This window comes from Glycine max, chromosome 7, assembly GCF_000004515.6.
Source record: "Glycine max cultivar Williams 82 chromosome 7, Glycine_max_v4.0, whole genome shotgun sequence".
Classification (NCBI taxonomy): domain Eukaryota; kingdom Viridiplantae; phylum Streptophyta; class Magnoliopsida; order Fabales; family Fabaceae; genus Glycine; species Glycine max.
The window spans coordinates 44,347,224-44,373,921 of record NC_038243.2 but is presented as its reverse complement, the minus strand read 5'-3'; the positions used below and the strand labels follow the sequence as shown (position 1 = coordinate 44,373,921).

The 26,698-nt window shown below is 33.8% G+C and overlaps 3 protein-coding genes and 1 pseudogene across 4 annotated transcripts; 1 reads left to right on the top strand and 3 right to left on the bottom strand.

The window, feature by feature from the left end:
• Nucleotides 1-167: 167 nt before the first annotated feature.
• LOC100803698 (cytochrome P450 71D8-like) lies at nt 168-2,839 on the top strand (annotated as a pseudogene).
• Nucleotides 2,840-3,323: 484 nt separating this feature from the next.
• On the bottom strand, nt 3,324-9,280 carry LOC100793974 (protein NAR1). 2 transcript variants are annotated; one of them, XM_006584032.4, is made up of 11 exons: nt 8,798-9,280; nt 8,645-8,715; nt 8,259-8,412; nt 7,028-7,214; nt 6,436-6,562; nt 6,065-6,245; nt 5,920-5,969; nt 5,665-5,836; nt 4,570-4,696; nt 4,353-4,444; nt 3,324-3,902 (listed from the first exon to the last, which is right to left on the bottom strand). In XM_006584032.4, the coding sequence occupies exons 1-11, from the start codon at nt 8,909-8,911 to the stop codon at nt 3,750-3,752; spliced, it is 1,428 nt and encodes a 475-aa protein (XP_006584095.1). In that variant the 5' UTR covers nt 8,912-9,280; the 3' UTR covers nt 3,324-3,749. The 2 variants fall into 2 exon arrangements, with proteins under 2 accessions (XP_006584095.1, XP_003529671.1); XM_003529623.5 differs by having other exon boundaries at nt 6,065-6,242; nt 8,798-9,278.
• A 1,916-nt stretch (nt 9,281-11,196) lies between these two features.
• Nucleotides 11,197-13,927, bottom strand: LOC100793447 (CASP-like protein 2B1). Its single transcript, XM_003529622.5, has 3 exons — nt 13,226-13,927; nt 13,013-13,145; nt 11,197-11,611 (listed from the first exon to the last, which is right to left on the bottom strand). The coding sequence occupies exons 1-3, from the start codon at nt 13,447-13,449 to the stop codon at nt 11,363-11,365; spliced, it is 606 nt and encodes a 201-aa protein (XP_003529670.1). The 5' UTR covers nt 13,450-13,927; the 3' UTR covers nt 11,197-11,362.
• Nucleotides 13,928-15,876: 1,949 nt separating this feature from the next.
• Nucleotides 15,877-17,006, bottom strand: LOC100802644 (PLASMODESMATA CALLOSE-BINDING PROTEIN 5). The gene is made up of 3 exons (XM_006584031.4): nt 16,845-17,006; nt 16,408-16,656; nt 15,877-16,135 (listed from the first exon to the last, which is right to left on the bottom strand). The coding sequence occupies exons 1-3, from the start codon at nt 16,909-16,911 to the stop codon at nt 16,101-16,103; spliced, it is 351 nt and encodes a 116-aa protein (XP_006584094.1). The 5' UTR covers nt 16,912-17,006; the 3' UTR covers nt 15,877-16,100.
• Between the last annotated feature and the right edge of the window lie 9,692 nt (nt 17,007-26,698).

Genomic DNA, 26,698 nt, shown 5'->3' with positions numbered 1-26,698 from the left:
CTTTAGAGTTAAAAATGAGAGAAGGTACCGCAATACAAGTTGTTTGGTTGATGTGGAGAAAGGTATTAAAAGGTTATTTATAACCACAAAGTATTGACCAAACTCTACAAAATGTCTTAGCATAATGCTACATTACCTGTTGTGAATAGTATGACCAAACACCAGGGAGTATTTTGACAGTAAATTTTAGATGTTAAAAGTTGTCACTCTTGATAAAACTTAACTTCATGCACTAATCACTAAAATAACTAATTAATGATGTGGAAATCATTTCACATGTCAATTTTTTTTTAAAATAGATGTTAAAATATTTTTTTAAAAAAATTAAATCCATATTAGAATCTACGTATTTTAATATACTAGAATCACGTGTTATTTTTTAAAAAATATTTTGATATGTTAAATGTTTTATAAGTCGTTGGTTACATATATACATCAGTTTGGCAGCCAAGTAAAAGATGACTAATGTCGATAATTTTGATTGCCAAACCAACAGAAGAAGAAGGACCCCAATTTAACATATAATAAAATTTAAAAACTAAATTACTCAATTAGAAAGTAACCAAACATGAATATAAAAATTATTAGATTAAAATTATATTTAAGTCTAAAAATCGTTATATAAATAATGTAAGTCGTTTTTATTGTTTTCGTTTGTTAACAAACAAAACAAAACTCACCGCAAACAAAACTCACCGCTCCAGTATTTTTTGCCGGTCGGTGAGGATCTTTGTATATACCATTGGTAAGGCAACGTAGTTGAGAAATTCTTAAAATTAAGCCAGCTGTTCGTTGTCTGTGTATAGCTTAATCAACGTAGCACAACAAACACGCATACACACAAATCACAACTATGTATGGTAGAGTCAATGGATTGGTTGAATTGGGTGTGTGTGAGTTATTATAAATTTTTTTATTTCTATGGATAAAAAAAATATTAGTAAATTTTTTTATCGTGTTAGCTAAGTTCGTCCTTATATGGATCGATCGATTCCTTGCACAAGAAAACTGGTTCTGTCAAGCATTGAACAGAGTCAGTTTTCTTTTTGTATTTAATTATATTCAAGTAGATGATGTCAAGAACGAGGGTCGGTTGTATGCCCAAACAATTGGATTTGGATATGCCCTTCACACCATGGAAGCCCAATTTTTCTTGGCAGTCATAAAGTTCTTCCTTTCACTCTTAGTGCTTTTGCTTGCAAAGAACTACAAGCAAAAGGGTCTCCATAAACTGCCACCAGGGCCATGGAAGTTACCTATCATAGGGAACCTGCTTCAAGTAGAAGCAGCAAGTTCACTTCCTCATCGTGCTTTCAGAGAATTAGCCCAAAAATATGGACCCTTGATGCACCTACAACTAGGTGAGATTTCTGCAGTGATTGTATCATCCCCATTGCTATGGAAATAATGAAAACACATGATCTAGCTTTTGCTCAGAGGCCAAAATTTCTTGCTTCTGATATTATTGGCTATGGATTAGTAGACATTTTTGCTCCATATGGTGATTACTAGAGACAAATGAAGAAAATATGTACGTTGGAAGTGCAACGAAGGTTCAGTCTTTTTCCCCCAATAGAGAAGAGGTAGCTAAACTCAGAAAGAATTCAGTCATCTGCAGGTGCACCAATCAATCTCACCGGCATGATTAACTCTTTCATAAGTACTTTTGTTTGTAGAAGTGTTTGGTAACATAACTACTGAAAATTGTGAAGGATTTTTGTCGATTGTAAAGGAAACAATAGAAGTGGCAGATGGCTTCGATCTTGCGGATATGTTTCCTTCTTTCAAACCTATGCATTTCATAACCGGGTTGAAAGCCAAATTGGATAAGATGCATAACAAGGTTGACAAGATCTTAGATAAGATCATAAAGGAGAATCAAGCAAATAAAGGCATGGGAGAAGAAAAGAACGAAAATCTTGTTGAATCCACATGTATTATTCAAACAAGTATGCTAATGGATCAATGTCATTTTTCTGTCCTTGTTATAATGTGAAATATATATGAAACTACATTCAACATTAATTATGCAGGACATATTTGCAGCTGGAACCGATACTTCAGCAAAAGTAATAGAGTGGGCAATGTCAGAAATGATGAGAAATCCAGGAGGAAGGGAGAAGGCACAAGCTGAGATCAGACAAACGTTCTGAGGAAAAGAAGCAATCAGTGAGAGCAACATGGGAGAACTTAACTACCTGAAGGATTAATAAGAGAGACCTTAAGGTTACACCCACCAGCTCCTTTGTTGCTTCCAAGAGAATGCAGAGAAGCATGCAGGATCTATGGATACGATATACCCATCAAGACTAAAGTCATAGTGAACGCATGGGCAATTGGAAGAGATCCTGAGCACTAGCATGATGCAGAGAGTTTTATACCAGAAAGGTTTCATGGTGCATCTATTGATTTCAAAGGAACAGACTTTGAGTACATTCCTTTTGGGGCAGGAAGGAGAATGTGTCCGGGTATTTCATTCGGTATGGCCAGCGTTGAGTTTGCTCTAGCCAAATTGCTCTACCACTGGAAACTCCCCCACAAGGAATGAAACCAGAGGAGCTTGACATGGAGGAAGCATTTGGAGCTGAGGCTGGAAGGAAAAATAACCTTCACTTGATTCCCATTCCTTACAACCCTTCAATTCATCATGATAATTGCAAATGAGGCACCTTCATTTAAATCAGTGCTTGCAAAGTCAGTGCTTTTAATTTCATGTGAGCCCGTATTATTATTATTATTATTATTGAGGAAATGCTTTTCTGCCTTTCGGAGACCGAACGTTTGACATCTTTTTTACTCAACAATTATTATGAAGTTTGCTGGCATTGAGGAGTTTCAATTAAAATATTTGTTGGGTTTTGGATTTTGAAGTGGTATAACCTCTTACCAGATAAATACTTTTGCATCCTTGTTTAAGAAATTCTATACTGAAAGCATATACAGCTAGTTTAATTTTCCACAAATCAGTAAAAGAATCTTGTAAGTACAACAGCGCTTTAGTATCTAGACTTCAGTCAAAGATGGAAAGAAGAAAAGAACTCGGATGGTGAGTTTTAATCTCCAAGTTAATGGATTTTAGCTCTTGCGATCTATAGTTATCCAGAAATTCTGACGGTTGCCAAAACGGAGCAACAGCAATGAATCGTATGAACAAAACCAGATAAAGTTCTGATGCAGCGAAATCAGTAAATGATGGAAGAATAAAACATCAACTTGCGTAAATAACATCAATGATTTGTTCCTTGTTCAAATTTTTTATCTCAGCTAGTTGTTACCATCGCTCAATTTAGCCGCATACCATGCATTAACCACAACAAAGGAAATCAGAGAAATATTTGTTGCTTCATTCAAATTTAAGAGTACATAAATGTAAAGCATACAATTTGTGCTCCGACAACTGCACTGTCACTCTAGTCCTCTCGTCTAATCAGTCACTCACACCAACACGTAATCAAGGAATATTTTATTGAGAACCTAGATCCTAAAAATAATAGAGGACCCGCAGGAACAACAAAGCCGAGGTCCAGATGGTAAATTACAAAATGCATAATTCTTTCTATCTAAATGGGTGCAGATCAAGGATCTATATACATCAAAAAAATCTGTTCAATACCAAAATTGGACGACTCCAATATGCAAACATATCCACAAGGAGCCATAGCAAAAGGATTAAAGTACTCTTCCGCCTAATAGTAATACCACAAAATGACCTTGAGAATAAACAATATGAAAAGTTCAGTTTCAACACCTCACCAATTATGCAACTGAGAAGTAATGCTTTTTTCAACAGGATGATATTGTGTGTGCATGTATCTCCTAGCTTTCACAGAACCAGGCTGTTCAAGCCACTTGTCATATAAGCCTTTAATGATGGGATTGTCAAATGGTGATGCTACCAAAACCTATCATATATAGAAGAAACATAATCAGTCCCTAATTAAAATTTTGATAGCAGAAAAGAGCAAAACAGTACAACAAACTCCACTGACGCTACTCACAAACTAACATGTTTGACGCAAGAAATAATTAATTACTAATACAGTTAAACAGGAAAAAAAGTTTTCAATATTCAAAAGCTGTTCCACAATTAACAAAAAAAAAAGGGTCAAATCACCGATGACAAATTATTTGTAGCGCCTAGAGACAATGAAGCAAATATGGTAGAGCATCAATAGGGATACAGACTAACAATTGTTCGTAATTTTGTCCTACAAGAATCCATGCAATGTTCAGACTTTCGATGCTCCCACTAATGCAGATGCAGACAAACACTTATGCATCCTTATGCAAGTCAAACTTTTAAAGAAGAGTCCAAATTAAAATACTAGCTTCTCTGAGATAATACTACTTACATTTTCCATGTAAACTGATTCTAACAACTGACTTAGTTCTTTAGGAGATTGCCCTGAATTTGGTTTAATTTGACCTCCCCCATTTAAGCAACCTGCACCAATGAACATTCTCTTTCAGTTCAATACCTACCAATTTTATGGGCCTCGTGAAAAAATATTGATAACAAACAAAAACCAACAAATAAATAAAATTTATGATGAAGGAAAAACACGGTACCTGAAGGGCATGCCATAATTTCTAGGAAATGATAATCACATTTCCCATTTTTAAGTTTTCGTACAATGTTCTGCAGGTTCCGGAAACCATAACAGAGAGCAAATTTCAACACTGTTTTTCCCTCCACCTGCACAGACAGATGTAAAACGGTAAGCAAGAGTACTCTTCTAAGTCCTCTTAGCTTTGGCAGGGTACTCTAGAACAGTAAGCAAGAGTACTCCTCCAAGTCCTCTTGGCTTTGGCAGGGTACTCCCTTTAATTAGGATTCACAAACTCTCCAAAGGAAACAAAATATCAAGACTAAGCAAAAAGTGAATAAACTGTTTATACTATGGTTTATTTATAGACCTAACATTGTGATACATCCTAATCAAATAATCCTATTTTGAGCCAGAATGAGATAATCCAAAATAACAAATAACAATAAATAATCCCAAATCAAAAAACCCAATTTGAAAAATAAATCTAGATGACATATCGAAAACTAATAGCCTATTCTATCTACAACATGATATAGCATGGCATTATATCATATATACCCAGATAAACAAGCTCTAGCTATACAAGGCACAACAAACCCCCAAATTATCTTCAAGTTAATACATAATTTTGTCAAAAAGTGATAATTTATGTTGGTTTGTTCCTTGAAGAGGCTCTATACTTGCTAAAAGTCTATCTTACAAAATTGTCAACTTGTAAATAATTTCATCCCTCAGAGAACTAATTTGTGCAAATGAAAACATTCATTCAGGGACCAAAGCAACATAAATTGCAACTGCAGGATGAAAAAATGATAGCAGCAAAGGTTGCTGGTGAAGGAATAATCATGGACTCTTATTATGAAAGAATGATGATATTTCAAAGAAATAATGAGAGAAATTAAATAAAACACATCACAGCCAGAAACTGCGTTGGAAATTTATATCATCAAGAAATGGCTCTTAAAAACTACTTATTGTCCAATTTGTTATAATGCATGAATACTCAATATTTTATAGTTAGATACCGCACACAAAAGATACTGATAACCACCTTCCGGATAACAACCTTCTTCACGAGCATAATAATAATATTATAAAGTTCAAAAGAACTTGCCTCCAGAGTAACTTCCTGAAAATCTGAATTCCTGATGTTTCTGAAGGTCAAAGGGTCATCAATCTGTCTTCCAAAAAGTGTTTTAGCAGCATATCGGAATATTGTTTCCGCATAACCTCCAGAGCTTCCATGGACCCCATAAAGGTATCCTTCTTCATTAATATTTGTTAGTCTGCAAGCACCATACTACATCTGAACACCATTGTTCGATAAACACATGAAATTAAATAATGGAAGCAAAAGTTAGTTTCATACATTTTGTCCAGAGGAGTCTCTTCTAGGCTTTTAAAATCAACTTCTTTTGACTGTAAGATTGAACCAAATGTGCATTAGTATCATAAGTTACGTTAAAAGAAAAAAAAATCACAAAAAAAGATGGAATGCAGCAAATTTATATAACCTGAATCAATTCCAAAACTTCTCCAGTTGTCAATACTGAATCTACCTCTGAAATCATGTTAATTTCACTCTCAAGCCCTTCAACATGGGACTCAAATTGGAAAACAAAGTCATCCCTAGCAGCCTCAAGCTTTTTGTCATAACAAGGCATCACGGTGACATGGTAAACTTCTTCTGGCCTGCTAAAACAATCATTCAAGTGTTTTACTATGCATATAACTCTGGAAATTGCATCATGGCAAAATATGTCATGAGTATATGAATAACGACTGAGGCATCATAATCATCAAAAGATTAAGTGGCCTCCCTCATCTTCAAGGTAAATGCATGTTGCTTTCCATCTCAAATTATAATTTGGAACTAATATGCAACCTGAGTCCTAATTCTTGGCACACATAGTTCTTTATGATAGCTCCAACTGTTTGCTGTGGACTCTTTACTGATGAAATATAAGGTAGAACAAAGGATCCAAGTTGCTTTTCAGCATAGCATATCCAACCTGCACATAGATGTTCATATCAACAACCATTATTATGCACATTGAAAAGTAGTTCTGGCCCACAACCCTATATTTCTAACACAATGAAATAGTATGAGGCAATCACAAGTCACAACAGAAACAAGGAGAAACACAGACCATAGTCAACACAACATCCTTAAATTTCAGCTTACATTTCTACTTCAAAAGTCAGAATTAAAAAACTTCATCTAACATTTTTTCAAGATCTTCTACACAAGTTCATTTAACACGTCATATATAACCCCTAAACATGTGTGCTTATTGACAACTTAATATATTATATAATTTTTAATACACTTAACTTTGTTGTGTTCTTATATTTTGGATTTTGCCGAGTCATTATTCATGTGTCAAGTCATGTCCAGCATCCAAGTCTATGTGCTTCACAGACACAATTTGCCAAATTTGCCAATACTATGATCTTGATATGTTTAACTTCTATACCTGGGCAAGCTGATGCAATCATAGGTAGGCTTGATTTACTCCTCTCATCATCAACCAACTGATTCTGTCTATACCTTGTGATGAACTCCACACAAGATTCGACAAGGGTCAAATCTCTACTACAACTTGTATCAAAAACTGCCTTCACTCCCAAGGATTTAAAAAATCTTGTCAGCTTTTTGAAAGCCTGCAATGGCAAGAGTTTGACTTTCAGCCAGGGGAAACAAGAAGAAAGTTGGATTTTTCTTCCAAGATGTATTTCAAGTGAGAACCTTGTAAAAATATTTTGAAAGGGTTAAATATAATTTTAGTCTCTGTTAAATTAACACATATTGGTTTTGGTCCCTATAATTTCTTTGAAGGTTTTCATCCCTCTCGAATTTGAAATCACCATATTTAGTCCCTACCATTAACAAGATTCTATTAAATGTTGGCATGGCTAATGGAAATCCAGAGACATCCCAATTGGCAATTGGCATGTGTCCACTCACTTTCCACCTCAAATTGACTTTTCCAAAATTTTCCTCAAATCATGAAAACAAATGCATAGACTTTGTAAATTAGCCAGAAAACATTATCTCATCAGACAACGGCCAGTCGGCCAAGATAGAAGGGGAGAATGAGATGGTGACATTGGTTTTTAGGTAATGGCAACAGAGGTGAGACGGTGGCGCAGAGCAGAGACGGTGGCAACTATGGTTAGCATGACACTATAGAAGGTGAGACATGGGGAGGCTTTCTTATGATTAAAACTTGGAGTGCAAATGGAGAAGGAAAGCCCACCGTTGTGTGTGGAATAATTTTTTGGTTCAGAAAAAAATTTGGTGAAGTGGCAAGCGCGTTATATGTGCGCATTACTATATGCCAAGTGAAATGCCTATGTGGACTTCTGTTAGCCACATCAGGGCTTAATATTAGCAACAAGGACTAAATGAGGTGATTTTAGATTTAGGAGGGATTATAAAAAAACACTAATGTACCCCAGTACCAGAAAGCTCCTTGCTATGCAAAGGTATGAGGGAAGGTCACTGTATGCAGCCTTACCCTTGCATATGCAAAGACACTGTTTCTGAATTCGAACCAATGACCAATTAGTCACCAGTGCGCAACTTTACTGCTGCACCAGAGATTGCCCTCTCAATTTTTATTTTTTTCATTTTAGAGGTACCAAAAACAAAAACATATTTAACCCAAAAAATTATAATGAGCAAAGCAACATCTAAAGTGTCACCTGAATTGGAGAAATGCCAAAATGAACAGCAATAGAAGCCCTTGACTGGGGAGAAAGAGACACAATCACGGCCTTTCCTGAATTAATATTGTTCAGAAACTCATCCAAACTTTGCTTCTCCAGCATAACTGTCTCTGCTGATGTGACGCATCCACTGCATTACCAGACAAATAAATTATGATTCCAAATAAAAGTTGCACTTTGACATTATCAACAACACCATAGACTTAAGAAACACAATCAATGTAAAATTTTTAATGTGATGTCATTAAGCATTTACTAAACACAGAAACAAGTACAGCAGCAAAATACATCCGTTGACTTGTTAATAGAGCTTACCCCAAAAACTAGGGGTACTAAGCAGAGAGAGAGAGAGAGAGACTAACCTGCATGCCAAACAATCCTTAAGCGAAATTTTAACAGGTTCAAAGTTGACCTGCTTGTTAGCAATTGATACCTAGAGAGAAATTACATGTGAGCAAGAAGGGTTTGACAAAGATATTGTGATTATTCCGAAGAATAGAAGGAAATGAAAATACCTCCGGTTTATCATTCTTTTTTAATCCTTTGAGGGAGACTATGCATGCCTGCGATGGTGCGATGTAATCGTTGAGATCTCCAATACGAAGTGCTGCCGAGAATTTCTCCGACATCTCTGACTCTCACAATTTAATAGCTAGCAGTAGCAGCAGTACACTAGTAAATGAATGAACAAAGAATCAATCGAAGGATTAATTTAGGGTTTTTGATTGGGGGAAGGGAAGGAAATTAGGCCACAGCCATAGCCACAAATACAAATAGTGTTTGTTCGGTTCCGTCGTTAAGTCAAAGGAAGGAAGAGCACAGAAGAGAGATCAATGAAGCAACAAAACAAACAACGGAAAATGCTACTCTGTGAACAGTGAATCTGTGTTTAGGGTGTATTGCGAATTGCGATTACGAACGGAGGTCGTGTTCTGAATATTTGCCCTGTCTAAATTCTATCTCTTTTTTTTTTGTTGTTGTTGAATTTCCAAAATCTATCTATATTCTACTAGTACTCTCTAGGTCTAGTTCTAGAATAAATTTTATAATTTATTTTTTTAAATTTTTTTTATATATGACAATAAAAAACAGATACAAAGAGATTTACAAACATTCATATATTCATTCTGCTCTAGCTAGACCTCCTCGGTTTATCGACCATATAAAGTATAAAATATGTACTCTCAAAAAAATATGTACTTTGTTTGTCTCTAATATAAAACATTGTTAATTATTCATGCATATTAAGAAAATAATTAATTTAATTATTATTATTAATTTATTTATAATTGTATTTTTTTCAAAACTGCCCCTAAATATTTTATTATGGAGAGAGAATAACAGGAGTAGAATAGTGGAGTTCTAATTTTTAAAACTAAACTCTTTCATTTTTCAATATGAGAAAAATGCAATTCATAGCATTTAATTTTTATTGAATAAAATAATTAAGAATATTTTATCAATACAAAAGACAGTTAAAAAGCAAACTTATAATAAAGGACAAAGAAATTTTAAAACAATGTCTTATTGAAAGGATGAAATGTATAATTTAAATAAGTTAAAATACACTTTTTAGTATTTTTTATTATATTTAATTTGGCAATTCAATTAAATATTTTATATTTTGAAAACTGTCTCATTAGAGTAAATCTAATGAGCAATCGAAAAAAGTCATAAACATGACAAAAATAAGTAAAAAGCAAATCAAACATGTGTAAAAAAATAAAAATTTAATATCAAATTCTTTTTGTTTATTTTTTATACTTATTTTTTACATGATTTTCACTGATAGTCTATTTTTGATTTAAACATCAATTGAGTTTCATGATTGATAATGAATCTGAACAAACAAGTTTCACCTTTTGAATTGGTTTAAAAGGTTCAAAATGGTAGCCCAAAATCAATAATATTTCAAAAAAAATTATTTTGACAGACTTTAAAACCATAAATAATTAAATTGAATTTTTGGATGAACCACATTATTCATCAAATGAAAATTAAAAACTAATCCATCAAGATATTGAAATTTATTTAAAAGTTTGATCTCTTTTCAAAAAAAAATTTCATATGCAGCTAGAAATTTTGATTGAATCTTTCATTATATGCTTAAGTGATAAGATAATGTGCCAATTATATTACACAATGATAGTAAGAAAGAGTATAGGATACCAAATATACATAAAAATATAAATGATTAAAAGTATATTTAAGCTATTTAATTATTGTACCCTAATTTTCACAGTGGACTTTTTATTTTTATTTAATTTGTACAACAAAGTGTATAGCGATATTTTTTTAAAATCCTTTTCCATCATATTAATAATTACATATTGAGATGTAATACATGTATAATAATTTATATAACAATTTTTTATATTATTTATACAACAATTTATATGATATTATTTTTGTGTTTATTGCTTTCTACCCCATCCTTTATCATTTATCATCTATTTATTTATTACATTTCAAAGCCTTTTCTTTTTCGCTTCATTTGATAGAACCGAAACGCCCCAAAAGAGAAATGAAAAGCAAAATAAGAAAAAAAAATGTACAAATTTGATTCATTTGGTAGCTTGGCAATAGTAGATAATTTTTTTTATAAAAAAAAAATACATAATTATGAATATTTTATATAAAATTTATTATTTATATATTTATAAAATAAAATCTATTTATATTTGTTGGCTGCTCCTAAATTTTAACCTTAATTTTGTGTATATCTAACTCAAGTAGTGATCAGTTTGTGAATTATTTTAAATTTCTTAATATCCAAAGTTTGACTCCCTTTAAATTAAAGAAAAGAAAGGAAATAAATCTGATTGTCCAGGAGAAAGGCACGATGTCTCACTATAAAATCTTCTAGTATTTAGTATCTACAAGCATCGAAAAGGTAAATCAGCGACAGTCGAAATTCACATATTGCCATCATAATTCATAATTCACTATAACATTGTTTGATCATTAACAAAAAGCCTTACAAATTAGAAAACTACTATATTGACCAAGAAAGAGTGGTAAGTGGAGTAGGTTGGTCGTTAACTTGAAGAAACCATGGTGATGGTAGCTCCCAATAGTACCTACCAACCTGCATATTTATTTTTGTTGGTGCCATACAAACGGAAGAGACTAAAAGCAGAAATACATGACAGGACCACCATACTAAGGCTAACAACAAAAGCACTAGCTATCCCTTCTCCCATTTGGTTGCAGAATTTCCCATACATGTTGCACACCTTCATCCACTGAAGTTCTGCTTGCCCTGTCCTTCCAAGCACCCCAGATTGCAATGCAGCCACCACTGCAGCCACAGTCACATATGCCATCACCTGTACAAATAGATGGTAGCAACGTTCAACTACACCTGTAGTGTGTTTACATTCACTGTGAAGCACAGTGACACCATGAAAAACTGGAAACAACTCAGTATTGTTTTTCCTTCAACATGAAAAGCCATAATTGACTTTGGTAAAAGTGAAGGCAAACCAAACATGTTATTGTTATCATGTTGTGTAGTAAAAGTACTCCTTATTAAACTTATCAACTATGATTTTTTTTTTTTTTAATGTTTCTTTAGGATCCAGAATTCATTTCTTTAAACTGAAATAAATAAATAAAACTGTCTTTAAGGAAGGTCTGTTTGTGTCCCCCCCAAAGAACAGAAGAAGGTCAATACAAGTTTTTTCCAATAATACTATAACGCGTGGTCCTATAAGTGCTTGGATGATTTCAGACAAAAAATTAATTCTCAACAACTACATATGGGATCCCAAAGGGGATTAAGTAAGAATCTATGATATATGTGGTGAGTGTCTCCCCTGTACGACGGTTTCCATGGGATCCCGCAGTAGTGTACCAGTTTCTCATGCTTCATGGGGCAAAATTGAGATAATTATGAATTGCTATACAAATTTGGCTATTTGAACCCCGACTTCAACAAAACAAAAACCCGACCCCACTCTCAGATTCTGACACAGGTATTTATGTGAAGAGCAAAATGCTTAGGACAGGATCAAATGTTTGAATGGAAAGTCGATGACTCCCTCCTTTGGTGGATTTGCCTAATTAGTTTTATATCCATTCATTGATCAATTTGATGCATTAATTTAAAAAAGTTTGGAACTTGGGATGAACTCATTGAAAAAAAAATGAGAAGTACCACATGGTCGAGGTTCAGCTTTGGGCAGTTGCTAAATTAGCTACCAAGAACAAGAACCCAAAAAGCAAAAAGTATTCATTCTTGGCTTTTGGGCATGGTGCAGTGCCGAGGAAATATATACACTTAGTGTGTACTTGAGTGAACGTTTATGTGTATGGTTTCACGTTGAAACCACAAAAATAAATGTGACAAAGTTAAAGCTATACAGACTTGTTTCATTGATTTTCAAGAGCTGTTCCATTATTAATGTAGAAAAGTGAATCAATTTTCTTTAAACGACAGCACAATTAAACATACTGAATAAAATTGATTATGAATTGAAATTATTTATGCTTATATGCTTTTATCTTGAGAGTAACTTTGATGTAAAACTTTTCAATCTAATGCAAAATCAATTTTACCTCCAATAACGAAACATTTGCATTTTTATGAAGTTTAAGATTACATATGACGGAATAGGCTTACCCAAAAAAAAAATGATGGAATAGAAAATCAATTCTGATACTTTTAGCCGTGAAACCAACCACACACTTATTCTATGGCAGAGAGAAGAGTGAGATTATATAGGTACCTGATCACCAGAGAAAATGAGCCAAGCAAAGGGCTTGTTGAAGAGTACATTTCCTCTAATCATACTCACAACACAGCGCAATCCTTGGATTAAGGAGTACCCAACAGTTAGTCCGTTGGCAACTACCAGGAACCTGCAAAGTTTAGGATTAGGATTAGGATTAGGAGAGAAGAAAACCATTTTCAGACTGAAAGAGAAAAAAGAAGAGCTCACACTAAAGCCTTCATGTCTGTAAATTTAGCTTTCTTCTGAAAGGAGAAAAATTCCTTGACTTGGGAATCAGTCACCACAAGAACAATTGCAACAGCTCCTAGACCAAGGCTCACACACCTTAACACCAGCTCTGTTATCCTCACCCTCCTATCCAACACTTTGAGTTTTGTTCCATGGTACACTGGAACTGTACCAGGACTAACACCCAAACCCAAGTAACTCATTTTCCCCCTTTAAGATCAACACTTAGATAGGACAAAACAGAACAAGAAAGCCTAAAAAACACCAAGAAATATGAGGAAACAAACAAGTGAGAAAAAGAGATGAACAACCCTGAGGTCTCCACTATTATATACAACACAAAATCTGGCCTTAAATTTCCAAAAGAGTGATGATGGAAAGAAAAAAAAAAAAACAAAACAAAACGCAACGTAGCGTAGCGTGCGTGCCAACTGGTCAAAGCTGAGAAGACAGAGAACACGTATTCACAAACACAAAGGAAACTCAGCTATCCTATCATACAAAAGATGGGGTCATTTATTAAGGAGTCTGTCATTTCTAGTTCTTGCATTTATTTATAGACTACTACATGTCAAGAAAAATGTGGTTTTTAGAGCTCTTTTCTCCTTTCTAGAAATGAGCAACAGTTTCTCGTCCCAATATTTGTGTCTGACAAGGTAAGGTAAGGAGTGCCTTTAATTCTGGTCATTTAAGGACCGTATGGTTGAGTTTTATGGTGTCCATTGTCCCATTTCTTTTGCCTAGCCCTTAACAAACACATGGTTAGCGAATACCGAATCAAACATAATTTGTGGACACCACGAATCAATTTAATTTAATACTAGTAAACTAGTAAAAGTAAGGGATAGAAAAGAAAAAAAATGGAAATATAATAATTACTAAGTGATATGATATGATAAAAAAAAATAATGAATGTTAATGAAGTATTTGAAATAGATGAATGTTTATGTATCATTATTGTAATAACATGCCTCCCAATACTTTGTATACTTTAATGAGTTATGTATCATAACTACAATTTAATTTACTTTAAAGTTTGTTTTGGAGGTTGCAAATAATGGTGTCAAGCCAAATATAATTCTCCTTTCGTGGAAATGGCTGAAGTAAAAGTGAGTGAGTGTAAACTTGATTGTTGAAATTTTAAGAGCATAAAAAGGCACGAAGTTGAAGAAACAATCATTAACGATATCTAGATGATTGATTTATTTGTATGTATGTTATGGTGGACCATGTGCTGGCAAGTATGTGTTTGTGGTTTTTTTGAGTTCACATGTTCACATATCACCAAAATTTGTACATTATCATTAGGCTCATAAAATGAGAGTCCACACGCGCATTGCCAAGTGTATTAAAGGAGGATAAATCATGTGTGTCCAATGAGATGACCCACTAGGTAGCAACACTTCATTCCACTAAGCACAGCACTCTCTAGCCTAACTTTTAAAAGTGGTTGGTTTGCTCTCCTATGTGTGAACAGGAGTTATTTCAAGTCTTTTATAATTTCAATCCAAAATGCATAATTTTTCCTCTTATGTTTCTTCTGATGTCAGTCAGTCTATCAGCATGATTTAATCAATATAAGCGATCAAATTATAATTCTTAAGAACTTAATGGCTGGTTCTTTGCCCTAGTACAATGGTATCGGTAGTAATCTCAGATCATGTTTGGTTAAGCTCCATTTTTGTTTTAAGAATAAATTTAGCTATAATGACTAAAAAAAACAGAAGACTCTTTAAGTAACATCTTTTTATAATCTCTTTCACCAAAATTTTCATTATTAAATTTTGTTTACTCAATATCTATCTACCTATGCATTACTCTTATGGGAATTTAAAACATATGAATGATGAGTGTGCCTCTCGGCAGTGGGGTCATACAGCCTTCGGGGATATAATTCATAAAGAGATATTTGTCTGTGAAAAAAAAAAACTTCTTTTGTAAATTGTAACAAAGCAAAGGACCACAGAATTTGACTATTTACCAATTTGCTAATTTGTGTTAAAAAAAAAAAAAAACTGGTTACTCCATCCACTTAGGTCCAACTAATTAAACACAAGTCATTAGTGTTTGAAGTTAAAATTGAATTTATATATAATATCCAAATTCGATCCTCGACGAAAATAACTTTTAATCAAATTTTATTTATTTCTCGATTAAACTCTACTTACTTCTTGATCAAACTCTAGATTAATTGAATCTATTTTCCTTATAAACAAGAAGGTTAAGACAAAACAAAAAATAAAAAAAGAACTTGTAGTAAAGTAACTCGCTGTTGCAAAGTGATTAAAAAAAAAAACCCAAACACAAATAAAATATGGGCAACGATCAAGTAAGAACACTCTTCTAAAAGAAGGTAAGTCTTGACAGATTAGTTAGTTAACTTGACTCATTAGTTAGTTGTTAGTTTCAACATAGCTGTAACTTGACTGTCATTTTTCTGTTATTACAGTTACTTCTCAACATTGTAAATATCTTGTAATAACACCCTTGTACATCATCATGAACAAGTGTGATTTCATTAGTAACAACACTGTTTATCTTTATTATGAGACATAAAATGAGTAAATTTTAATAATTTAATTTTATGTGAATGATGAAAAATGTAAAATTAAAAAAATCTCATTATTATAAAAAGAGAGAAATTATAATTTGATCATTTAAACTACAGAAATAGAAGAATTCAACGTCATTTCGCCACGGTACAGTTTTACTTTGACATCAAGAGATGGAACAATAAGAATTTAAGAAACGTGGACAGAAAAAAGCACCGACTCCTTTACTCCCTCCAAAGTTCAACCGCAAAATATGGTCTTACTGTCTTTGATGTAAGAAAATATGTTACTTCAAACTTTATTCAAGGAACAATCTCATACTTGCATGAGCCATGACCTGCCATTGGACAAAAATACGATAATATCATTTACCATTGGTACTACAAAATGCAAATAAGATTCTGTAAAATCAATTGATATGGTCCAATAATCAAATTCAAGCTACTTATGCCCCATTGGGCATTGGGTATTCAATGTCTTAGTAGTTGTTACTATGAATGAAAGGATAAAGCATTCAGACAATTTTTTTTTTTTGACATTCAGACAATTGTATATACTAAATAACTGTTATATCGACATGAGTTATGAGAGGTTATTTAGAGATCTTACTTGGGTCAAGATCAGTGGTGATTGCAGCAGAATTGAAATAGCAAGAGCCTCCTTTGTTTTTGAACCTTTGATAGTAGTTGTTGAAAGCATAAGAGGCATGGTCCTTCAAGGTATTTGGAAGGTAACAGGGTTGATTCACTTGTATCTTGCTGCAATCTGCTCCACCCTTTCCACAAGCCCACTCCATGGCCCTCTGTAACTCGTCATCTGGGGTCTGCTCATCTGCTATGCACCATTCCTCAAATTGTCCTGAAATTTTCCAATAACTCAATAAGACACTACACTAGTCTTTGGCTTCTAACAAAAAAATAAATTAGTGGTTTTAGTTTAGTTTCCATAACAATGGCCACATATAAGGCACAATGAATTCTTTCCTTTTAATAAGGCAAAAATCAATAAACTTAGCAGAACTCATGTAGAGGTAATGCTGATTTTACCATATGCTTGAAAAGATAGAGACAAAAGGAGCAGAGCCATCAAAATTTTGAGCATTGTTGAAGTCATTGCTCTTCAGGAGCTTCTTATCTAACCTTGATTTATGTTTCATGTAATGGCTGAAAAATATTCTTATAAGTGCTACTCTCTTTATAAAGTTTCATTCTGAAGAGGGAAAGGCTCAGAGTCTCAGAATATAATATAGATACACTCTCTTTCTTCAACGACAGAGACACCAAGCTATATGGTCCTACTTCCATGTCTTCGTTGTCACGATATCTTCAAACTTTTCTTTTCTTTAGAATGTCTCTATCACCGTCATACAAAATTTTCCCTTTTCTTATAGCCGGGATGTTAGATATGGACATTCCAAATATGGTATTTTGATATATTTTAAATCCCCTGATAACTTGCCTTATAAGAGTAGACAAATGTAGATGCTAGAGAAAGTATACTAAGAGGACCTTCACAGCAGTACTTATAGGGATCAATAATTCTGGGGTGTAGGACAAAAATTATCTTATGCAATTCTAGTTTTGGTTAAGATACTGTTCTCAGCTTTCATTGTACAAAATATGAAGAACAAACAGTTCAGTAGGTCCATTCCAAGCATATTTTCTTTTGCAATGAGGAATCTAGATGACCAATTTTCCAAGCAAGCTATCAGGCCATAAAGCAGAAGTCAGGATCCCTAAAGGCATTGTAAATAAAGAACTGGTTTCTTTTCATTATTTATGCCTTCTCAATAGACCCAATAGAGTTCTTACCAAGCCACTCCATCTAGTTCAATTATTTGTCTCATTTCCATCCTGGGACCCTTGTTGCCTAAAGGATTAACAATAACTCCAAAATGATTAGGATTAGGAATAAAGTTCCACGAGGAGGGATTTCTTTTTTGAATAATGCACAAACCGTTGCAGCAAATGTTTGCTCTTGTTTTGTGATAAAATGCCATGGAATTAATGCAATAATAAAATATAATACTAGATGGATAACAGCAAGAAAGAATTTTCAATAGTTGAAACTTGATAATACATCACATAACATGAATATATATTAGCATTCTTCATGTCAGAAAGGATTTTCAATTTCTTAATACCTATTTCAATCCATTATGTTTTAACACAGGAACTTTTTGCTTACCAATATCAACTTTTTGTTAATTACTTCATTTTTATTTTTTGGTTTGAATTTCTTTCGAATTTTTCTGGAGCAGAACTCTGCATTTTTTGCAGTAAATCCTGGCATCAGTATTGGAGATTGGATTAATAGTACACCACATCCTGTCTAAAATAATAAAATGAATTTATATATGTTAATATGCAAAAAAGAAAGACCATCTATCTCATAAGTTAGTATATGCTAATGATAATTATGATACTATACAAACAAATAATCAATTTCATCTCTCAAATATTATTCTTTCTCCTAAGTAGTCCCTAAAATAATAAAATCATAAAACTAGTCTTCAAAGTATTGAATATTCATTAGTTTAGTCTCTGAGTTGACATATTTTATTAATATATGATAGACTAATTTTAAAAAAATCAACATTTAAGTGACTACTTAGCGTGATTTCTCATTTAATATACATATTTACTTTATGAATTATTTAGGAGAAAAGGTAAAGCTTTAAGGATGAATTTCATGGTTTATTCGATTCTGTTATATAGTGTATTCAGTTCAATATCGTGAGTTTGTCTCATACGGTACACAAAGTCACAAACATACAGAAAAGACAATTTCGATTGGTTCAACTTTGAAGTTATCTTCTGTTGTTATAATTTGGTAAACCTGGTTGCATGAAAACCGTTTACTAGTTCAGCGTGATACATTCTTGTATGTATTTATTATATTCACTCACAAGCACTATTTTTCTTCTCGTTCCTTCAGTATTTTCCCGAGGCATGACAAATTCACAATAATCAGCGACTAATTTCCTCCTTTGAGCCAAGTACATGATCATTTAGCTCTAGTGCAAAAATTTCCACTTTCCTGGAGTTAAGCATATTTTTGTTACATTAAACATATATTGATTCCCTGTAAAAAAAGGTTACTAAGCTGATTGATAACACATGTTAAGGACTGATGCTAACTAAAAGGTGCACTAAACTGGATTATAGATATTCAAGGATGCTTCATAGATTGATAACATGTCAATGACCGAATCAAAGAAACCTATAACCAACATAGCAAACGAGACAGATGGTTCATAGATATTCAAGGACTCACTACCAAGTACCATGTTATTTGAAACCTAACCGTGGAATCTACTAGCTAGTCATAGTTAGTGTTGGAATATAAGTGTGAGTTAAAGTATGAATGAAAAGGTTGAGTATCGTATAAGTGAAGACAAGATCCATAAAACTAATTAAGACTTAAAGTTTTGGGTTAATGTATGATGTTAGGTGTACTTATATGTTACTCATGGCTCATTGATATAAATTTATCTGGTATTTATCTCCTTCAGAACAACAATTAAAAATAGTGATAATATGCTTTATTAATTAATAACTAAGTGCCAAGAAAAGAGAAGTATATATATATATATATATGTTAATGTTACAGGTGAAGGGAAGTATCAACAATAGAGTCAGTGCCCGAATCCCAATCATAGATGTTCTTGCATGAAACCTGGTTGTGTGTAGAATCTATGGAGAGCATGTTGTTTGCGACTGGGGCATCAATAGTGCTTTTGGTGTACTCTTGCATGGGCTGTGAAGTAGGCCCTAGAGAAAGAGAAACATGAGGAGGAGATGACCTAGATGGGATGATCAACTCAGGGTGGAAAAACTGCCTCATAGTGGGGTTAGAATTGAAAGGTTTAGGTTCACTAGTAGTGAGCATTTTCAGCAGTTCTTTCTTCTTCCTCATTTCTTTCACTCTATGCAACTGTCTAAATCTCTCTTGTAGCAAAACAATGGAAGAGCGGAACACAGTGGGGTTATGGATTTTCCTTCTCATTATGGGTTGCTATGTAGAAGTATGTGGTTGTGGCAACACTTTTATTCGGCAATAGGAAGGAGCTCTGAAGAGTGAGGAGGAATGAATTGCTTTACGTGTGTACTATTTATAGAGTGATGGCATGGTTAGGATTTTCTAATGCAATAAAAGTATTCAATTTTATTCCCTCAATAAAATTCTTAATGATTAAATAAGAAATGAGAATCGGCAACTAAGCTGCAAAATCCAAAAAGAAGATGTTGATTGGCCAATATAACCGTTTTTGTAGCCTGTGAATGTGCCTAAGTAGGGGAATTGCATAAGCATATCTTTTTCTTCTTTTTGTTTTCAGTACAAAGAGGCAAAAGCATTGGTAAAGCAGAAAATGACTCACAGATAGTCCAAGAGAATGTCGAAACTAGCACATGGAAGGGTGTGTTTGGAGGAATAATAAGTCGGTTGATGCTTTGTCAGTTTGTCAATATGTCCAAAAGCCCTATTCTTCAGGTTTGTGCTTTGGGGTTAGTGGAGTCTTTTTGGTGGGCTTTGTTGGTATATAATGTATATTTTATTTCTTTCTTTGTAATACTCTAGTAACTCTACTAACCTTTTCCTTTTGTTGGGAGAAGGGGAAATTGAACAATTGGGCAATAAGGACAAGGGCTATTAGCTAGGAGGGAGGAATTAATGATCTTGTCTGGTCATAGCATGCTTTGATCAAACAATTGTACATGACAAGGACAAACATACCAACATTCTTCTCTCAACCATCTCTATGCAACTTCTTTGTCTTCAAGTGGTTGGATGCGAATGGCATGCAGAAATGAAAGCTGCAGATGCTACTATTGCTCGGATTGATGCTTCTTTTATGCAGCATAACCCCCCGCCCCGTATCATATTTTTCGTCTTTAAGTCCTTGAAGTTTGAAACATGTATTGGCCAATTGAGATTATATTAGGCTCAAATATACTAGTATTAGGCAAGGCGTGCACTATAAATCCTATTATATTTCTTTGCCCATTAAGTTAAATATAACAGTTTTTGTTTGGAGAAAGGAATCACGCCAAATTAACAACAAACAAGGATAAAAAAGCTATGAGCCATAACGATAACAATAAGTGCTGGCTAGTCAGTACTAGTGTGTTACTGTAACTAGTGCCGCGCTGTGGTCACTGGCCAATAAAGCAAAAGGCACTTGGGTCTCAGTTTGAATGGACGTAACGTAACGGCTTCAGAAGAGGTTAAATGACTTCAAAATTTGTCAGAAAAATGTGATAAGTTTAACAAAAGCATGCTACACTTGCAGTCAAACAACCAGTTATTCAAAGTTTCCACAGCTCATGATGCACATTTTAGTGCATCATTGGAATGTGTCTCTTTTAGTTCATGTCCACACATGCAGTCAAATGTGTTACCGCCAGTTCACTGTTCTGAATCCAATGATTAGTTACATTGTCAGATATGTGTGTTTCATTTCAAATGATAATGATCATAGAAAAGTGTTGTCATTCTTTGCAGCTGTCTTTTTTATTTACATCAATTTTTACATTGTTTTAATTATAGCAGACTCATTTTCATGTCATAAATGCACATTAGTAAATAAAATTTTGCTGTATTTATCACTTGGTGAAACAACCAATACTGACTATTCGAAATAATTAACAAAGAACAAATATTTACTTGACTCAGTTTGATTGTTTCCCACTAGTTTACGAATGTGACCTCGTATACTAGTCTTACAAAATCTTCTCAATACAATCATAATTAAACTATTAAACCTAACACTTCAATGTTCATGGCTTCAATAACATGCCAGATTTTAAAATTATTGATAATGGGATAAATCGCCCAGAGAACTTGCTTGAATGAGTTTTGGTCAAGGTGCCAAACTTTGTCATTTTGATATTAAAGATGGTTTGAGGAAATGGGATGAGTTGTAAAGACATACTTGTGCCAACATAATGTGCAGTCACACAACACAAGCATGAGACCGACATTAAGGGCGTGTTTTTTTTTCATTTCTAAAATTAATTCTTCTCACGTATACATAGATTCAAATACAAAAATTATGACTAAAATTGAGTAGAACTTGAACATTCATTTCAATACAAAATTGATCTTTCTCAACTTTTTCAAAAATTAATTCTATCTATTATATCTGTTAGGAATTAGGAACACAAGCAAACTAGTTTACCTTAGGGACGCGGGGTAGAAGAATATCAGTCTGTTAATAGTGCTTTTAAGTTTCACTAAATGCCAAAGTTTGTTAGTAGTGGTCTTAGCTGTTAGTAGTGTCACTTGCAATTCTGTTAGTGGTAATGTGTGAAGGTAATAGCCTATATAAGGATGCAACAATAAGGCAATAGGGGAATGAATTTGAGTCTGAATGCTTTAGAGTAGAAGGAGGTCCCTTGTCCTCGAAACAAGACTCACAAGGTCCTTTATTCGTAACAATATCCAACTCTGCTACACCCAAATTCCAACGTGCTTAGGACGAGGATGTGTGCCTAACAACGCATCAAAATGGCAACTACTAAAATTACTGTGTTCATGATGCCAATCGAAATTCATATAATGTATAGTCAGATTTTAATTATTTTATTAGAAAGAGTTAATTAAACTCAATTATATGTCACGTTAATATTGACAGATTATTATTATTATCCTGAACTATATAATAATTTTTCACAAGCTTGGGATACTCCTCGACTTTTATATCAAAATTTGTTTGACATAACAAGTTCCTCCAAGCCAAGCTATTAGGCACGTTAACGTTCATGTCCACCAATCCATTGATCCACTCTATATATACTTGGTAGTTTTTCATTCCCTGCCCGACACGTTCACGCAAATGCTCAAAAGCCACGAGGATCCGTCACCCTTTTCTTCCGTAATGATAACGTTTCGGCCTCTCATTGGTTTTTCAGGCACGCGGGAAAGAGATTTTTGGATTTGGGAAAATGACAGAAAGATACATACCCATGTGCTGATGGTTGAGTTGAGTGTGTTTGAATGTTCAACAGTAGTATGCCTGAGAGAGAATTGTTTTTCTGGGAACACCATTGGTCATGTCATGGCTATATATGAATGATTTATATAAGTACTGCATGTATGCAGCCATATTGGATTTTTGGTTGACATGGGATGCCAATGCTTCGAATGATCATTAATCATATCAATTAGTAGTCTTTATGTTTACGAAGTTACTTCAAAGATTGAACACTACGAGAATATGGTTGACATATTGCCATATTGGCACCAGCAGGGCATCATCAAGAGCTTATTAGGACTATGCCCTTCGCACCGGATGCTCTTACAAGTGAGAAATTATTACATTGTTCATGATTATGTGGTTCGTTCTATCAACCTCCATGTGACATATAACCATATTTTTTAATTTATAAAAAAAAATTTAATAACTGCCACATGTAATAATTTTTAAAAACTAAAAACAGATTTTGAAAATCTTGATACTTCTCTTTGTTGTGTCATTAGCTCATCTAAATTTCCAAGCTCAATTTCACTCTTTGAAAATTCAGAATTATCAATCACATTGGAGGATGCGAACGTTGCAATTTTGGAGGGTACAAAATGAATCCTGTATTCGTGGAGAGGAATGCATCATAGTTCGTTAAGATAAAAGCACTTCTGAATTCTGTTTGTTTAAAAAATACAGTCGCATAAAAAAGAGATCAGTTTTTAGGAAATTTTGATTAAAGAATTCTACAGTTGAGACCTCGTTCAGCTCTGGCCTAGCTTATTGAGGAATGAGGATCTGCTTCTTGCTAGTAAAAGCAATTGATTATTAATTAGCTTCTCTCTCTGCTCATAATGTCTTATGGTATTTTCTAATACCTATAATTGTACCTTTGGTTGGATCTCGCTTCTCTTTTTATCTGACAATGGCATTTGAAAACCATTATAAATTCATTTTTCTGCAATAAGGCTTCTAGCATAATTTTAAGTTGGTTCTGCTGAGTGGTTTATCCTAGTTACCAATGCTCATTTTTTAATGGGTAACTTGACACTTCAGTTACAAATATTTCTCTCTGCAAGTTGAAACATTGTTTGTGTTTAATTTCTCCCCTTTATTTAGGATAGAAGACATGTCTAGTTCAAAATTGTAGCAGGTATTATTGCTTTAGGTTCTATTAGAAGATTGATAAGTGTACTAATTCGTTCAAGTAGTAATTAAAACGGTAAGACCAAGTATCTTATCCACAAGAAATGTTTTGTACTTCAATGATGCATATTCAATTTGTAAACAATGTTTAATGGCAGTAAAGTGAAATGAAGCCACTCATTCATGTCATCAAGTAAATTGTAACAATTTTTCTCAACTTAAGAACAAATGCTAGAAATATACGCTGAGTTGTGAGATGAAACAAATATCAAGGTGAATATGTCGAGGAGTATTCTATTGAACTTTCTCTTGATGTGATTAATGAAGTTTTTCTCTATTTAACATTATCCTAATGTTCTTTGCATTGTCAAATTAACTCTAACTGCAATCCCTCACATGAAAGAGCCTAGCTCTCCTAGTTTCATTCTTGATCCCTCAACAAAATTAGTCTAAGTGAGCCGCATTACGAATTAGATATTATTTCTACTAGATTACTTCACACTATTCCTAGAAATGAAGGCTTCTACCTGCTCTATCAAGTTATAAGGACTAAAAGCATTTCCCAACACTTAAATCCTAACAAAGCATATAAATGGAAGATCAAGCCACAAATATGAAAAATAACCACAGATAAAAGCAGAGAACACTAACAAATAATATTAAATAGATAGTTAGATTTTTTACATCAAGAGTGCTCAGTGGAAAAACTCCCCAACAATGAAGTGTTTAGCCCTCCATTAGCATGGAGAGCTCATTACAAGGCTAGAAACAAGATAGAAATGGAATGATGAAGTGAAAGTATGAAGAAAGCAACTTCCTTTCTTTCCTTCAGCTTTGATGCTCTGTTTTTCTTCTCACCCCCATGCTACATGTCTCTTGGTTTCCCTTTTTCTTCCAACTTTAAAGACTTTTGGGCTTCTCAGATTACGAATGCACACTCAGCGAGCATGTTTCGCTGAGTGAGAGTTAGTGACTGAGCGCTTAGCAGATGTGGATGCACTAAGCGCAAGAAGCAACAAAGGCTTCCCTGGGCGGGTTAGTTGCACGCTTAGCGCGCTGCTCTTTGACTTTACATTCTCTAGGGTTCTTCTCTCGCTGGGGGAGTTGGCTTCCTCGCTAAGCGTATTAGCCTCACTTGGCTAATCTGACTCGCTGAGCGAGCTCTTCAGTAGCACTTCCAAATCTTCCTTTCTTAAACCTGAAAATCCAAATAATAACAATATCAATCATCAAAATGAAGTCTCTACTATGTAAAACTCAAACAAAATCAGTTATTTATAACTCTCACACAAGAAACCATAAAATTAGAGACACATTTCTACTTTTTATCTACTTTTTAATGCATTTTGTACTCTTGAATAGCAATTATCAGGTTCAACATAACATTGACCTGTTTTGGAATGGGATGGTGAGAGTATATCTATAGTTGTGCATTAATTCTCTTAATTATTAGGCTTTCTTCTGTTTGGGGAAATGTCCTTATTAATTCATTAACTACATTTAATATCCAACAAAGAGTTTGTAGAAATCCACTTGAACTGCCACCAATGGATGAACCTCATTATTAGAGATAAAGATTAGTTTAGTTGGTTACAAGTTAATTATTAGTTTAGTTAGTTACAAGTTAGTTTAGTTAGTTACCATTTAGTTTAGTTAGTCACAAGTTTAGCTATATAAGACTCAATGTATTCATGTAAAAATTGATTTGCTCATTTTGAGCATTATCCAAAATAATATTCAATCTCTCTTTTCTCTTCTTTCCATCTCTCTACCTTGAACTTTATCATGGTATCAGAGCAATATCGACCTCCACCCATATCTTTTTTCCGCTGCTTCATTCATTTTTTTTTAACGATGGATCTAATCAAATTGTATCCATAGTTGAACATGGACTTTCCCTTGTGTGAAAGGAGGATTGCTCCTTTGTGTGTTCCCTATCCTTTCAATAAAACATATCCATCTTTTTTTCTATTTTACTTTTCTTTTCTTCCTAAACTGAAGATTCCTACCAGATAGCCTACTTAGAAATTTGTTTCAGGCTTTATTTTGATCTGCTCTACTGCTTTAGAAGGCAGTTAGTGTTGGATGTTAACTTTTGGAGACTTTAAAGCATCCTTGAACTTTATCATGGAAGGTCCAGTTCTCAAAAGCAAAGGTAAAGTTAACAATGCCACTCGGATAGCAGTTTTGACATGGAGATCATTATTAGTTGTGTCAAGGGAATGGAAATATTACTGGCTGCATCTTATTCTTTACATGCTTCTCACACTGTGATTTGGTATTGTATTTTCTGGTATGGGGAATTCTCTGTCTTTTGTTGTGACAAGAGTTGGAGCAATTTTTGTATTTGTATTAGTCTGTTCCCTTCTAAACATTGTCAGGGTGTTTGCACTTATGAAAGAAATCAAAATATATGTCTGTGAAGAATCAAACCAGCACTTCATCACATTAGTTTTTTTTTTACTCGTGCAACACCTATCCAGCATCCCATTTCTTTTTCTCATCTCCATTTCTTTGAGTCTAGTCTTCTACTTCCTTGTTGGGCTGGAAGATCAATTCAACTTGTTAATGTACTTTGTGTTGAATTCTTTCATGACTTTGTTGGTCAATTGGGATTGGAAAATGCTAGGTGGATAGCATTGGTTGGTTCTTACAAATGGTATTGAAGTGCAGCTACAAAGGAATGCTCTTAGCGTGATTGAAGCACCCACCGGTAATAAGGAAGATGATGGCCTTGAATTTGAAAATATGTCATGGAATGGATCAAATACGAATTCTTTCAGTTTTCCT